This window comes from Perca flavescens, chromosome 13 (genome assembly GCF_004354835.1).
Source record: "Perca flavescens isolate YP-PL-M2 chromosome 13, PFLA_1.0, whole genome shotgun sequence".
Classification (NCBI taxonomy): Eukaryota; Metazoa; Chordata; class Actinopteri; order Perciformes; family Percidae; genus Perca; species Perca flavescens.
The window spans coordinates 15,089,939-15,106,394 of record NC_041343.1 but is presented as its reverse complement, the minus strand read 5'-3'; the positions used below and the strand labels follow the sequence as shown (position 1 = coordinate 15,106,394).

The 16,456-nt window shown below is 41.0% G+C and overlaps 2 protein-coding genes across 3 annotated transcripts; one reads left to right on the top strand and one right to left on the bottom strand.

Annotated features, from left to right (window-relative positions):
- The first annotated feature begins 50 nt into the window (after nt 1-50).
- Nucleotides 51-13,637, top strand: LOC114566744 (zinc finger Y-chromosomal protein 1). Of its 2 annotated transcripts, XM_028595426.1 has the most exons (8): nt 51-552; nt 5,900-5,996; nt 6,226-6,555; nt 7,397-7,546; nt 8,062-8,190; nt 8,286-8,420; nt 8,565-8,708; nt 10,741-13,637. In XM_028595426.1, exons 2-8 carry the CDS (start codon nt 5,930-5,932, stop codon nt 12,039-12,041), a joined length of 2,256 nt encoding a protein of 751 aa, XP_028451227.1. In that variant the 5' UTR covers nt 51-552; nt 5,900-5,929; the 3' UTR covers nt 12,042-13,637. The 2 variants fall into 2 exon arrangements, with proteins under 2 accessions (XP_028451227.1, XP_028451229.1); XM_028595428.1 differs by lacking the exon at nt 8,286-8,420.
- Nucleotides 13,638-14,038: 401 nt separating this feature from the next.
- Nucleotides 14,039-15,682, bottom strand: LOC114567219 (lipocalin). Its single transcript, XM_028596203.1, has 6 exons — nt 15,549-15,682; nt 14,854-14,993; nt 14,692-14,771; nt 14,437-14,550; nt 14,234-14,335; nt 14,039-14,129 (listed from the first exon to the last, which is right to left on the bottom strand). The coding sequence occupies exons 1-6, from the start codon at nt 15,639-15,641 to the stop codon at nt 14,110-14,112; spliced, it is 549 nt and encodes a 182-aa protein (XP_028452004.1). The 5' UTR covers nt 15,642-15,682; the 3' UTR covers nt 14,039-14,109.
- Between the last annotated feature and the right edge of the window lie 774 nt (nt 15,683-16,456).

Sequence of the window (16,456 nt, the reverse complement as noted above, 5' to 3'; positions counted from 1 at the left end):
ACTAGTCAGCGGTTTGTTTAAATGTTAGATGCTCTCCGTGTGGAGGTCATCGTTAAAATCACTTTTTGTTGTCAACCTCTCCGCTGCATACAACAAGTCTACTGTGTGTGGAACCGAAGCTGTCCTTAGCCCATTACTATCTACACCAACCTCAGGGCATAAACTAATTAAAATTAACACTACAGTGCACGTTTTGACATGACCCGTTTGAACAACGGTCATCAGCTTATGGCCTGTTTGGTGCCTGTCGGTGTGATTTCCACCACAACCCTTCCGCATTTTCCTGCTGCTCTCGGGCTGTGACGTGTCGTGCTGACGGCGGCCTCGGAGCTGGAGGAGCGGGGGGCTGTAGTATGACAAGATCTGGCTCCAGACGTCCTGCTTTGCTTTCACCGGAGCTCCAGAAACAACCCCTAACCCCTCCTTCTCCGCTCCTCTCCGGCCCGCCCAAATAACACAAAATTCCCGACTGAATCCTGCCCGAGTCTGGGGGAACCAGGCGGCCTGGGAAGCCGAGGTACGGACGGAGGCCATCCCTGCAGCATAAATCTGGTACGCGGGTCATTTTTGCTCTTGGGCGCCTGTTTGCATAGCTATGCTTGTATCTGTGCGCGTCCGTGTCTCTTTGTTTTTGCATGCATGTGTTATTTTAATTTATTTCTTCATTGTCCCTGAGAGGCCGCAAAGGGCTGGGCCTTTTCTTCTCAGGCCCGGGCCTCAATAGAGGCCGTTATTGGTAATTCAGGCCTATCCAGTTAGCTAGCTAGCTTGCTAAAATGAGAGGGATTTTGTAGTCGCTACTCCTCGTCGGCTGACGTTATTTGTGATTTAATATAACCGTTAATATGCATTATAGCATTCAACAGAAGCGCAATTAACACGTTCTCGTCGCCAATGCGTATTTTCAATTAGTGTTAAAGGTAGCATTTGTCCAGACATCAAGCTAACAAAATGGCGGACGCTAGTGTGATTACAAAATCGGTTGTAGAATGTGTGTTTGTTTGTGTGTGTGTTTAGCCCTCCTCTCGCTAGCTGGCTACTACAGAGTGGCATCAGTGTATACCTAACATAACCATACTACTTTATTTCGTAGTTTTGTCTTGTTGCATGCATGTCGGTACAATCTTCTGTTCTTAAATGTGTGTTTTGGCCGTGCCAGTCGGCACTTTGCGTGTGTAATCAGTGCTAACGCTGCTCCAGTGGTCAGTTGAAGACATTACCGTTAACGTTAATCCCCTCATCGGGGGTTTACACTGTGTTTAGTCTGGTATGAATGAGTAGCTAAGTTAGTCCGATCATCATCCTGGAAGGTTTTAATGTGTTTGCAGCATCATTCAGCACACTCATGCACTGTTGTGCGCCACTCTCCACACACCGTTGTCATCATTTTCCACCTGGAAGTGGGGGATGGTACATTTAGTGGAAAGTACACCCCGGCTGCATCGTCCACACCACTGTTTACATCTCTGCATCACCGTGTGTGTGTGACAGGGAGATATTTTTTTCGCGCATTACCTCACCTTCATCTCCATGATGAAGATACTGCATATTGTAATGTGAGATTTGTTTAGTTTTTTGTAGCTGAGATAGTGATGCAGTCATGGCAATTATGCCACTGGTCGGTTCACTTGCTGTCCTTTGCCGCAGACACAAGCTAACACTGCAAAACTTATCTTCTTATTAGTAATTTAACCGATTCGCTTAAACATTTACTCAATTTGTCTGTGAGGCCACACACACACACACACAGCAGAGCCGATGTGTGTGCGTTACTTCACGCAGCACATGCAACTGATTTGAAACGATAGCTACAGATTATACATTATTTACTTCGGCTGGCGCAGATAAACTAACGCTACACTCGTTACTGTAAGTAGGCTAGCCTACAATAAACCCTCAATGATTAGTTAATTAGTCAATACTTATCAGTATACCCACCTACCTGTTGTACAGGCATAAACATTTAGAAACCGATATTTCAGTCTGCTTTGTCTGTGCTGTCCACTCGCAAAGCAGACAGCCAGACAACCTCTGCTACCGCAAGTTTTTTTTTCCACTTTTTTTTTTTATTCGAATATTAACCTTCGAAATTTGTTTTTTAAAAACTATTCGAATATATATTCGAATTTAGAATATTCGTTGACAGCCCTAGTGCTGAATCAGTTAAGTACTGCAAAGAGCAAATTAAAAATGAATCCTTCAATGCCAGTTTCCAATACATGGTGCTGCAGAGTTGGACATATTTTGATCGCTACCAAATGTATTGAGGTTTGTAACACAGCCCTGTTTCTAATAGAAAATATCACGTGTGCACAATGTTTATCAAGCCCAAATGAAACCACATACGTAACCTGACTCGGCCAGATAGATTGCTTCGTATTTGCTCGGCATATCCATCTGGGAACTTACCGTTGAAGAACCTAATTTGGGAAGGGGCAAAAATACTGGTTAGCTGATTGGATAAACCATATGTCTATCGCCACCTATGTTGATAGACGGGCCAGATCAACAAAGTGTATGAAAATACAACCACAAGCCAGGCTTCCCCTGCTGCTGCAGGCAAAGCATAGCTCATTAGCTCAGCAAGCAAGCAACATGTCAGTAAAGGATATTTGCCGTTTGTGTAATGAGAATTTACGAAATAAAAGGCACCATTTCAGGTTCCCGGTTCATATTCCAAAAGAAGGATCCAAAAAAAAAAAAAGCATTAGCGAGCAGCTAACAGAATTAGGGCTACCGCTGTCTGAAAATACTGGTTAGCTGATTGGATAAACCATCTATCACCACCTATGTTGGTGATAGACGCTTCTCGTTGCGTCACACCTAAACCCGCCTCAAAACCAGCGCTGATTGGTCGATCGTTTGGCGAACGGCTCCAAATTTTCTATATCTCAAGATGCCAGACTGATCTGCGAGTGGAAAACTGGAGCTCACGAGATCAGAACGGTCTCACAAGGTTACCACATACATACTAGGGGTGGGGGAAAAAATTGATACTGCATAGTATTGCGATACTGTGTGGATACAGACGACAAGTATCTATCTTTTATTATATGCGTTTGTTTACCTGACAATCCCATTTTGCAGCAATAAAATTGAAGTGAGATGAACGTGAAATTGATCTTTTTAGATTAAACAGATGTTGACAAAGTTTCCTTTTGGGCATATAATTTGAAATTGGGAAAAAATGTTGAAGTTGGAAAAAAGGTAATAAATTGCAATATCGCAGAATATTGCAATATGTTTAAAATCACAATAAAATTGTATCGTGGTGAAGTATCAGGATGATATCGTATCGTGAGGCCTCTGGTGATTCACACCCCTAATACAATACAGTATTTACTGCAAAATTACTCAACAAGTCTTTTAAGGATTGGAATGTAGGCCTATTAGCTGTAAGGGCGATGCTCAGGCTGCAATAATTGTGCAACAACAGGCCAGTAGTCATCAATCATGTAGGGCTGCAGCTATCGATTATGTTAGTAATTGAGTATTCTACAGATTATTCAATCACTTAATCGAGTAATCGGATAAATACTTTTGTTTTATTGAAGAGCAATAATATACAATAGTTTGGTTTATAATAGTTTTTGGAAAAATCTACATTTTTATTGCCTACATTGCTTACAATATCATCTCTCAAAAAACTAAACATTAAGTGCATTTAAGTGCCATATTACATTGTTTTTAAAGAAAACATTTTCTGAAATGCAATAACATCAAACTAAGGCATGCATTAAATATACATAAACATTACCTTAAGTTGTGCAACTTAACTTTCACAACTACAAGTTTCAACCGGAGACTGATCTGTATATAGGCCTATATGTAAATATTAGTAATACTCAACCTATTTTCATTTATATATTTGATTACAATGCTACACAGCTCTGTTACACTTATGCTAGTAAATCGTTGATCAGCTGTTTCTCCGTGAAGAGAGAGAGCGAGAGAAAATGGTGCCCAACAATTAGCTGTTTTTCTGGCTCTTTAGTCAAATTGTGGTCACCACTATGTATTTTCTTGTCTTTAATTTTGTTAGTTGTTTGATGTAGTTTCATCGTCCATACGATAGGGGTGGGGGAAAAAATCGATATAGTATTGCGATATTTTTCGTGGCAATACTGTATCGATACAGACGCCAAGTATCGATTTTTTTATTATTATTATTATATGTGTTGGTCATTCTGTCTGCTTGACAATCTGATTTTGCAGCAATACAATTGAAGTGAGATAAACAAACAGAAATGTATCTTTTTAGATAAAACGGATGTTGACAAAATTGTCCTTTAGGGACATCATTTGAAATTGGGAAAAACTTATAAAAAAAGGTAATAAATTGCAATATATCGCAGAATATTGTAATATGTTTAAAATCGCAATAATATCGTATCGCGACGTAAGTATCGGGATGATATCGTATCGTGAGGCCTCCGGTGATTCCCAGCCCTACCATACGACTGATTTACTTTTGTCGGGTCCGCTTCGTGGAATCGATGATTAAGTTAGACTCATGTTTTCTGTTGATGCTGAAGCACTGACGTCGTGCTGTTATTGTGGTAAGCTAGTTCAGTTTTGCAGTAGACACACTGTACAGAGTTTTGGTTTTAATTATGTTTGAACTGATTCCAAACTTTGGACACGTTCTGTCGTTTTCTACAGCCTGTCTCTTCTCTTAGCCCCTCAATATTTACGCTGCCGTCTGTCTTCATGGCGTGTTGCCAGCAGCGTCAGCCTGGTGTGCGACGGTAATAATCCTCCGTGTGGGAAACGCCGTGAGCAATACAACGTTGGTAACATTAATTAAACGAAGCTTCGAGGCAAATCATTTTGCATCGAGGATATTTAGTAATCAAATTATTGAAGTTACTCAAGGAATCGTTTCAGCTCTACTATCATGTGAAGCACATTAAAATGTAAAATTAACACGCAAACACTAGCCTATGTTTTTCTTTTACAAGCAAAGTATGACAAGCTTATTGTAATTTTTCCTGGCCACATCTGGAAAAGACATGACTTGATTCTATTAAGGTTAGAGATGGCCCAATATCATTTTTTGCTTACCGATTCTGATACCTGAACTTGCGTTACCAGTGTGTCATATATTTTATTATGTTTACTAACTATATACTACTATTCCTGTATGGATGTGATATTATTTCTAGCTTTGTTGTCTGTCTGCCTCAGGTTAAACTCTTTGTGAAACATAAACAAACAGAAACAATGAATGCCACAGAACTTTCTTTTATTATCCAGTTTGACAGTCAGTTATAACGGAAAAAGAACATAAATAAACTACTTTAATGTAGATTTTCTTTAGGGCTTTATTACGTGGTATCGGATCGGTGCATAAACTCCAGTACTTCCCGATACCACCGTTTTAGGCAGTATCGGAGCCGATACCGATACCAGACCATCTCTAATTAAGGTTAACACACGCCGTTAGAATCATGTTGATGGCCTGCATAATCTGTTTTTCTCATTTTCATTGGAAAATTTCAAGTAATTTCAAATCACATTAATGACCATGAACATGCATGATTTTTGTGTGTGAGTGTAGATGCAATTGCTTGAGATTCATAGTTCTAGCACACAGCGCAAGGAAAAACAAAACCTTTTCAAGACTGTTTGTTTTAAATACATATTCTATATTTTTTTACTTGGGTGACCTGCAGGGCTTTATCCAGCATCCTAGGTGAGCATCATACTGAAAAAGAATTACTGTACATGTATGAAATAATATGTGAGGATGTAGTTACAGACTGATTTAAGTTACTTTGTTGAGTAACAGCATCATTAATAACTTATCAATCGTTTAGATTAATGGGGTTTGCATGGTTCTTTTGTTTCCAACAGTTTTGGTCACAAAATATCTAAACTTGATATCATTTTATTTCAGCTGTCCAGTAACAAATGCAGTGCGAGGACAATGGATGAGGATGTCACCAGGCTTGCAATACATTCTGAAGAGCCTAAAATAATATTACACGGATCGGGTAATTAGCCATGCTTAAATTAGTGTGTTTTTATTTACACAAAGTATGTTTTTGGGTATGGGAGAGTTCTGATAAACATGGTAGCCCTGAAATATTTAAATGACTTAACTAACGTGTTTGAAACAATATTATTGTTGCATGATGTCAGTAGGAAATAAGGAAATTTAATTTGCCATTTAAAACATTCATACACAATAATTGATTAACTGGGTAATCCTGCTTCTTCCAGATGAGGGTGGTGCCGGCGGACAGGAGTTTGTTGTGGAGCTTCAAGAGACTGTGTTGGTGTCAGAAGGCGAGGGGGAAGGCATGGCAGTTCACAGATTTGCCCCAGACGAGCTAGTCATCCAGGATGCTGTTGAAGATGTGGTTTCTGAGTATGTGCACTGCGATGAAGACGAGGATGACGATGACGATGTTGCAGTAGAAACCTGCGTGATGGCTCTTGAAGGTGAGGAGGAAGGTGTTGCCATGGGAGACATCCCTGAAGATGGGCTGGACCCAGAGCAGCAGGAGGACGACGACCAAGACGGTTGTGGAGATTATCTCATGATATCCCGTAAGTTTACATCTCTGCTGTGCTGAGGTTGGATTTAAATGTGTCATTGCTCCTCTGGAAAGCCTACTTAGACCCTGAGATGGTTATCTGATCTCAAAAAAGCAAAGTGTAAATGCATCCAAGAAGCATTCAAGACGGATTAAAAATGTGATTGCTTATACCAACTTTGAAGATAGTTTGAAATGCATAGCGCAAGCAGCCAGTTTCCTTTTGATTCTGCAATAATTGCAGCAATTATGAAGAGCTGACTGCCCCCACTGTAAGTGGCACTTAGTTCACAGTCTAAAGATGGGTATGTCATTGCCATTAAGTGTCAGGATTTCATCTGAATTTAGTGTGTTAGTGGACATGCAGACAGGTGAGATGACAGAAATAGTAGACTTTAAACTAAGTTTAGATTTTCTGTAGTGTTGAGCATGTACAAGCATGGAAATAGTATTAATTGTGTTAAATTAAATGGATTTTATAGATGTACTGAAATGGTGAAACTATATCTGAGCTTCATCTTCACAAAACATAAATAAGATTTTTTTTTTTTTTTGTCTGTCACCAGCTAATGGCTGGCAGGCCGCACACACTTGCACGTCCTGTTTATTTTTTTAAAGATTATGTGTGGGCTTTTTTGCCTTTTATTGGATAGGACAGCTGAAGACAGGAAAGTGGGAAAGAGAGGGGTGGGGGGGGGATGACCTAAAGCAAAGGGATGCAGGTTGGAATCAAACCAGGGCTGCAGTAAGGACTGATCCTTAGTACATGGGGTGCACGCTTGATCAGGTGAGCTACCAGGGTGCCCCACACTTGCACGTCTTTAATGAATTGTGATGTGTGTCCCCTTCACTAGTGGATGAAGCTGGCAAAATGGTGTCTGAGGATGGAACGGAGGTAACGGTGGAGGGAGCTGTTGAGGACCAGGAAGTGGAGAAGGATGAGGATGGGCAGGAAGTAATAAAGGTGTACATCTTCAAGGCTGATTCTGGGGAGGATGACATGGGTGAGTAACAGTTGAGCTTAAACCTCTGTTAGGAATAATGAAGAGTGCAATTATAGCCTGAGTCCTAGTGATTGCCACAAAACACAATAATAAATAGGTGTTGTTCCTGAAAGGGCTTTCATATTGACTTAGAACATTCTTTGAAAAAAAACAATAAATAATTATATGGAATATTTCTTTGTTTTGCAAAAACCTTAATTTTGGAGGTTATTGGCCAAATGTATTGTTTTCTGTTCTTGTGTATCTTAAAATGTTTTAAAAATTCAGGTCCAGAAAGGGGCCCTCTAAAAGTTTTTAGATAGTCTTAAGACTAACTTAACTAACTTTTGGCTGATATGATTGTGAAACAAGTTTTAAAAGATACTATTAAGAAGGTATCAGTTTTAAATGTAACTTGGTAAAACCCTGCAGAAGCCGTGGAACAAGTTTTAAGGGCTCAGTTTCCCACAGGTTGACAAAGAATTTGTGACACATTTGCCAAAAAGTGGAAGATTTAAAATGTTTTAATTCTGCAGCAGAATCAGTTGACATCAGCGATGGAGACACGGAGAGTGTGGCGTTAACGGAATCTTCAGGCCAAACACTCAGAGAGAAGATGGTTTACATGTCTGTCGGAGACTCTCATCACAATCAAGGAAACCATGGTGAGTCGTTCGGATCTGACGAGCGGGGATGGCTGTCATGAAACTAAACATCACTAGTTTTTTTTTGGTTTTGTACATGTTGGGCTCATCTACAGGTGGGTCCAAGGTGACTGATGAGGTTTATATGGAGGTGGTGGTAGGAGGCGAAGAGCCAGTAACTCAAGACCGCTCGTATGACAGCGTGTCTCTAAGCAAGGACTTCATGCCTGTGGCCTGGGCAGCTGCTTATGGTCAGCCCCCCCTGTCTATTAAATTGCTTTTAAAACAACACTGGAAGCCTGTGCATCAACCACGTCTCTGAGTGTCTTGGCTTAAGCTTTACAGATGCTGGTTTTGTTTATTTTTGTGTTAAAGACATTCTGTCGGTCTCACAGGTGCGGAGGATAGCGAGAGTTGTGAAAACAGAAACGGTGCAGCCAGCGCACTGCTGCACATCGATGAATCTGACGGGGTTGATGAAATCAATAGACAACGTAACAAGAGCAGGAGGCGGTCGGAGCCTCGCCAGGTGCAGACAGGTAAGAGCAATTCCAATTCATGTTTCTCTCATCGCTCCATGAAGAAGCCCTTTAGATCATAAATGCTACAGTGGAGCTGTTTATTAAGAATGAAAGATCCAACTGCATTATTTTCATTATTAAGTTGCTAATATTTGATGTAACTGATCAGTAACAAATGCAAGATGCCTGTCATCAGAACCCAGTGATTTTAAATTTGCAGTCTAAGCATCAGTCAAAACTCCAACATATTGAATTTTAAATTGATAGGAAAAAGAAAAGAAAGCAACACATTGCATTTGTTGTGGGTGGCAATTTGTGACTTTAGCACGACTCCAGTCAGTCCAACCAAAGTTTAAGGGGCTTATTTGTTGGTCATTTGCCTTCCCTGCCCTACGGATGCCGTCCACTACTTCATCCTATTGATTATTCAGAAAAATATTGTGCAGATGGCCCTGCTTTAAAATAACAATGTGGCACAGGAGTCCGTCTTATTCACAGTTGTGGCTAGAAGGGATACAGCTACGGCGTTTAGCCGAGAACAAATGGCGAGGAAGTCGGTACGATGTTGATTAAAACACTCCCGAGGAACAAATGTTTCCTTGGTTTTCAATTTTCTTTCCTCCCCGATTCCAGATGGTAATCTTTCATATCTGCAGTCCCACTTGTTTGAACAACCTCAAAGATTATGTACGCACCAATAATGATGCTGCTTATTTTATTTATAATTTTCTTCCCCATACATTAAAATCAAACTCATTGATATAACAATTTTATTTAAATAAATGTTTTTTTGAGTTTATATGGATTTAATTGTCCAATATGTAATATGTACTGTAATAAATCCAAAAATGACCTCAATGCATCATCAGGGATCAAGGAAACATGCTAAGTTGAAATACTATCTTTTCTGACAACAATGCTAATGCCAGTATTTTCTTCTTTTTGAAATTTCCGTTCTGTGACGGAATGTCTTTGTGTTTTGGCCTGTGTGTTGGTAACAACTGCCCAGTTTGACAGCCAGGCCGGGTTGCCAGATATACCTGTAAAAACGTAAACCCAGCACGCTGCAGCTGTAGTACAGCTATGAAAGCAGCAAAGAAATGAACGGGATCAACGGTGATAGATTCTACCCGACCTAAAAAAACGGCATATTTCTAACCGATACGTTACAAACCCTGGGTAAATATTGGAGATGTATTTGAAAGATGGAGACAGCTTAGAGCCCAAAAGGACGCAGAGTTGGCTAATTTCCTCCTGAACAGGTAGCTAAGCATTAGCTTCAGGCTAAGTTATCACAGCTACAAGGGACAGGCATTTTGTCATTTCCACATTCGTGTACTCACATTGAATTAGCTAGAGTACCCGAGTTGGTTACTCGCAAAAACAATTGAGACACAGCCAGTAAAGTGATCCAGACCGGTCCTGGCTAACGTGGCCTTGCTAACCCTGCTAACTGCTAATGATACCAGAGGACCAGGCAAGTCAGCCATGGCTGTTTACAACATGTAACCTTTTCAGTGACCGTAGCCAACAATGGTGGGTTATTTTAAGCCAAGAGAGGGGGGGCTGTAAATCGGGATGGAATTATTGCCATAATTCTAAGCCAATAAAGTTTTTCCAGCCAGTGGAGAGGATGGCAAGGTAGTATTATTTTAAGCGGTTCCTACCATAATTCTAAGCCGAGGAAGTGTCTGTCACAGAGTTCCGCGTGAGCATGGGCTTTTATGACTGTCAATATAGCCAGCATCTAACGTTAGCTACTCCGCTGTGCTGTGAAGTAATGTCTGGCTATGTGAGACAAGCATCTAGCAACATTGTTGTGGATGCTGCCTGGCAACCTCCGTGAACTTCGAATCTGGGGAGGAGGGGGCGGGGGAGACAACTCTCTCCAGTATTTTGAATTTCTACTGCAGTAACTATTTTAAACACTAGCTGTCAGTATTACATATTGCACCTTTTCAACACCAAAATGGAAGGTGACCAAAAGTTTAGAAACAAGATTATGGGCATGTTGTCATTTCCGTCTCCCTCTTGTCATTTTTCTCTCCAGCTATCATCATCGGTCCATATGGTCAGCCTCTGACCGTTTACCCCTGCATGCTATGTGGTAAAAAGTTCAAGTCACGAGGCTTCCTGAAACGCCACACCAAGAATCATCACCAGGATGTTCTGACAAGGAAAAAGTACCAATGTACAGACTGTGACTTCACCACCAACAAGAAAGCTAGCCTCCACAACCACATGGAGGTGCACGCTCTGAGCAGCAAGGCCCCTTTTGAGTGTGAAATGTGTGGCAAGGAGTTCCACCAGCAGGCGGCGCTGTTCTCTCACAGACTGCAGCACCACCACCGAGAGCCCAAGAGCCAGCCGCCTCCAACGCCCAACAAGATGCATAAATGCAAGTTCTGTGACTATGAAACAGCTGAGCAAGGACTGCTCAATCGGCACTTGTTGGCAGTTCACAGTAAAAGCTTCCCCCACATCTGCGTGGAATGTGGAAAAGGCTTTCGACACCCTTCAGAATTGAAGAAACACATGCGCACGCACACGGGCGAGAAGCCCTACTCCTGCCTGTACTGCGACTACAAGTCGGCCGATTCCTCTAATCTCAAGACGCACATCAAGACTAAGCATAGCAAAGAGATGCCATACAAATGTGAGCGCTGTTTCCAGACCTTTGCAGAGGAGGAGGAGTTAATGCAGCACGGACTAACACACGAGGAGAATAAGACCCACCATTGTGCCCACTGTGATCACAAAAGTTCCAACTCCAGTGACCTGAAACGCCATATCATATCTGTTCACACCAAGGACTATCCACACAAATGTGCCATCTGTGGTAAAGGCTTCCACCGGCCGTCTGAACTAAAGAAGCACTCTGTATCCCACCGCACCAAGAAACTCCATCAATGCCGGCACTGCAACTTCAAAATTGCAGACCCTTTTGTTCTCAGTCGCCATATCTTGTCTGTCCACACAAAGGAGCAACAGGCCTCTCCTGAAAAGAGTGAGTCTAAGAGGACAGAGACGCATGCTCCCGTTGTGACACCTAAAAAGTCTGCACCTAGCGCGTCCAGCGCCTCTGGCCCGCCTGGCAGAGTCAGTGCAGCCAGCTTAGCCAGCAGTGTCACTGTCGTTATTGGCAAAGGACAAAAAGAGAGGAGAATTTACCAGTGCCAGTACTGTGACTACAGCACCGGCGACGCATCGGGTTTCAAGCGACACGTGATTTCCATTCACACAAAAGACTATCCGCACCGCTGCGAGATCTGTTCGAAAGGGTTCCGACGACCCTCGGAGAAGAACCAGCATATCATGCGCCACCACAAGGACGTGGTGCAGGCAGATTGACTCTGACCGAGCCAAATCCTGTGCCACAACAAAGAACAATGTTAAAGCAACCATCACACCCCATTCTCTGCACCCTCGGCACAACACCAGTCATATTGAAATAATGTGACGTGCTGCACTTAGTCTGTTCTGTTTTGCTCTTTTTTGATCCTCATCCTAATGTTTGTTCAGAAATGTATACACATGTACATAACATTAATGCTTTGTCCAAGTTGGCAACAGAACCCCTCCGTAGACTTGCACTTTTAACTGCATGTCCCTTTGCTGGTAACAGTGTGCATGGCAGATTGTGCAGATGTCTCTTTGTAGATATACATTTTTAATTTTGCAGGCAGAAATCAGTCGTCAATCACAATGGTCCTAATTATTTGTCTCAAACTGAAGTGTAATTTGCTAATCTTTTGCATCATTTTGTTAAAATTTACTAAACACAGCAGTATAGATTAGCAACCTGTTTCCAGTAGCACTTGCCATCTTGGTAAAGATCATGATGAATGCAGTAATCAAGTCATGTGTGTTATGAATTTTTGAGAACGTGTGTGAGAGAGCGAGAGAGAGAGAGAGAGAGAGAGAGAGGAAGAGTAAATGACAAACGGTGTCTATTGTGCTTCCAGGTGCTCCGACCCCACCACTCTGTAACAGTGTTTTTTGTTGTTGTTAAAAACACAAGGCTGGCTGTGTACAGCACTCAGAGAAAAGAAACATTAATTCTTAGCTTTGTACACAGTGGTCATCAATCATTGAATTAACACACAGTACACAGTAAAAAAAATGGTTGTCATGGTATTGACTAAAGGTTCACATATGCACATACTGTATATCACAATGCGATCATTACCCCATCACTTGATTATCATACACCTATGATATTTCAGTTTCAAGTCAGTAAGTGTCCTATAAATTGTTCAGAACAAGTGCCCAAAGCAGTAAAGATGAAGCCCTGACTGTAATTTTAATCCATTAATGCTACCTGGAGAGCAAAATCCCATTAATTAAAAAAAAAAAAAAAAAAAAAAAGCAGATAGATGAGGGAAATGTATGTTTTCACATTTTCTTTTTCTATAAACAAACTTGTTTCTCATTAATTGACGCATCTTTTAAATCGCAGAAAAAACATAATCTGCAAGTATCAGGATGAAATTAGTACTCATATTAGGCTGGGTTAAAGAAAAAGTTCAGTGTCCCAATATAATGGTCTGGCCAAAATAGGAATCCTACAGTGTAACTGGTGCGGCTGTTATGAAACTATGGACTGAACTCTTTGTTTTCGCCCTCACAGATGTACTTTTGCCAGTAAGAAGGGAAAGTGTTTATCTTTTTAGATGCAACTTCAGAAGACAGGTGCTGGTGGTGTACTGTGGCTTTTTACATTTTTGTTATCACCTGTGATTATTCTGTTTTTATATTTATTTCATTTACAAGTTGTTGTATAGTTAAGTGTAACTAGACTTCTATGGGACGTAAATTATTGTTTTGTATACAAATCTGTACAAAGCGTGTAGATGTGAACACTTGATAAAAAGAAAATCTGAACTGTGTTGTTATGGATGTACTCAACGTATTTGTTAAAAAAGTTAATAAAAGCAAAGTATTTTAGCTGTTTTGTCTTCTATTTACCCTCACTGTTCAAGCCCCCTACTACTCAAACATATTTTGCTTATTGTTAGTTCACTTGGATATTGTGCAGTTTTTCACAGTAGACCGCTTTTTCCAAAGTAATTTTAAGTTTAACATTTGGTCACCCAAAATCTGACTTTAAAGGTGCCCTTGGTAGTTTTCTTGTAAACAAAAGTTATGTTTACAGTCAGTGTTACTCGTTAAAACACATTGTGTTAAGAAGATCTTTTAGTAGGAGTACGTACAAGCATCATTTTGGTAGATAAAAGCAAAGTGTGTATTGAAACCAGACTTCACATCATGTTTAGTGCTTTTAGGAACTGTGTTTAATACGTTTGAAAGAGCAGAGTAAACAACCTGAATTGAGTTCATGGCTCTTCAATAGATGTAAAATAATAAACATTTAAGTCTTCAGACAGCATTGTTGACATACAATGGCCGGTGCAGAAAACTAGGCAGCTGGGCACTCCGCTAAAGAAGGATTAAAAAGAACAAAGTAAGGTGAGTAGTGCATAACATCACGCTTAATCACAGGTTCTTTTTACATACAACCTTTCCACTGACAGGAAACGTACCATTTTTGGGAAGGAAAGCAATATTTTCCGGTAGGATGCCAGTCTCCAAGGAGAACTGCCTGAACTTCTCCATCAGATCAGCGCTGAGGTCCACTCCACGGCCTGTCGGACCACATTATGTTAATCTGCTACAGTATTCATTACTGTACTGAAGATTAGATTCATAGGACAGAGGGTAGCATCATGGCTAGTGAGAGCTTTACCATATAGTTTGTTGACAACGGTGGTAAGACTCCCCTTGTTCTTAATGGTGTGAGTCAGGGCGTACTCGTCATACTTCACATCAACCATGCACATGTCGTTTTTATTCCCCCAGTCTGATAAAGGGAGGACGGAAAAAGAGATCATATGAAAGCAGAAATGCTGTGGGTGGTTTAATTGTTGATAATGCATGCATGCCTGTTTTTGTTTCGTATTTGTGTGTGTGTGTGTGTGTGTTTTTGCTGGGGGGTACTCACGCTCACTTGTGTACGTGAACTTTCCAGGCACATCAGTCTTCTTGGCCAGGTTGTTCATTCTCCAACAAGAGCCATCAGAGCTGCAAAGAAGAACACCATTGAAACATTATTAACACCAATGATTTTTAACCTCCTTCTTTCTCTCCCTCCTCTCACACTCACTTGAGACTGGCGTAGGATATCTCCAGGTCCCCATCAGCAGTTGGGGTCAACATGGCCATGCCCATCTTCATGCTGGCTCTATGGTTGATAAACCACTGGGCGTTAGTGGCAAATCCAATCAGGTACCACTTCCCTGCCATCTGCGGACACACACAAGGCAAACATAACAGCCATACTTACAGTAACACTGTGGCCTGCATTTAAACATTAAAAGGTATGTTTTAAGTAATAGCAAGTTGCACATTGAAGTTAAAATTTATTTTTAAGTGTGTTCATCCATTACCTAGCGAACAAGTTCAGAATATACACACATTTGTCCATTAGTGCACATGAATGTGATGGCAAGTTTAGAAAATATGGTTCCTAACATATATTGTTCCCTAAACGTCACCTTACTTATTGCAAAAATGTGGCAAATACACAACAAATTCAAGTACACAGCTGATATTTTTTACAAATATCCAAGAAGTATATACAACACCAGACAAAGTCATATACTCATTGTCTAATCTTATGCATGCCTTCAAATAACTTCCAATTTAATAATCGACACGTGGCAATTGCCTGCAGAATCCTTTGTTCCACCAGATAAGTCCGTTGTGGGGAGGAATTTAACAAATGCATAGAGGCACTATAAATCAATATTGTGACGAAGATAAAATACTGTTGATAATTCACTCAGTTATGTGTCTTACCCCCTGTATATTGAAGTCTGCCTGGGGAACGACTTCAGAAGAAACCGTCAAGGAGCAGAGCACGGCTCCCAGCACTGGCAGCAGTAAAGTCATAGCTACTGAGGAGCAGGATCAGTTAGTTGCGGGAACGACGATGGAAGAGAATGTGGATGAAGATCTGTTGTTGAAGTTCTGCTGACAACCCTTTATATAGTGGAGAGTGAGTTTACCCTTTCCCTCACACACACACACACACACACACACAAACCCTGGAGCTGGGATGGGTTCAAACACGTAAAAAAAAGTCTGTTTCACAGCCACAAAGTAAGCTTTTAGTCCTGCCAGGGCAGAATTCAATCAACCATGTGAGAGAGGGAACACATGACAGTAGAGAGCTAGCAGGAGAGAAACTACATAACCTGAAAAAGAAGTGGGTTTGACATTATATCCTCCCTATTACATGGTTACTGTAAAGTTGGAAAGAAATTGCCTTATGTGATAAAGCTATTTCATTTTAAAGCCTCCCGTTTGTGAGCATTAAGCAGTAAAAACACAGTAACCAAAAGTGGTAAACAAGGCAGCGGCTGCTCTCCAGTGCTTTCTGTGGCAGAGACCACAGAATCAAAGTCATCCGTCAGCAGTTGTGATAGTATAACACAGAGACAACACAAATGCATGATTGGATTCCTAATCATGCATCACTATGGGGTGAATTGAAATGCTTTCCTGGGAAACTTTAGGGTCTTTAAAATGACATGAGTTACGGACATGAAAGAAAATAATGATGTGTTCTGTGTGCAGCTCGCAGCTCCCTCACAGGAAATAAGAAAACTGCTTTCGCATTAAGTTTCAAACATCAACAACCTCACATCTCACCTATGGGCCTAGCTGTTGGTGGGAAGCAGCGAAGTACATTTACTCAAGTATTG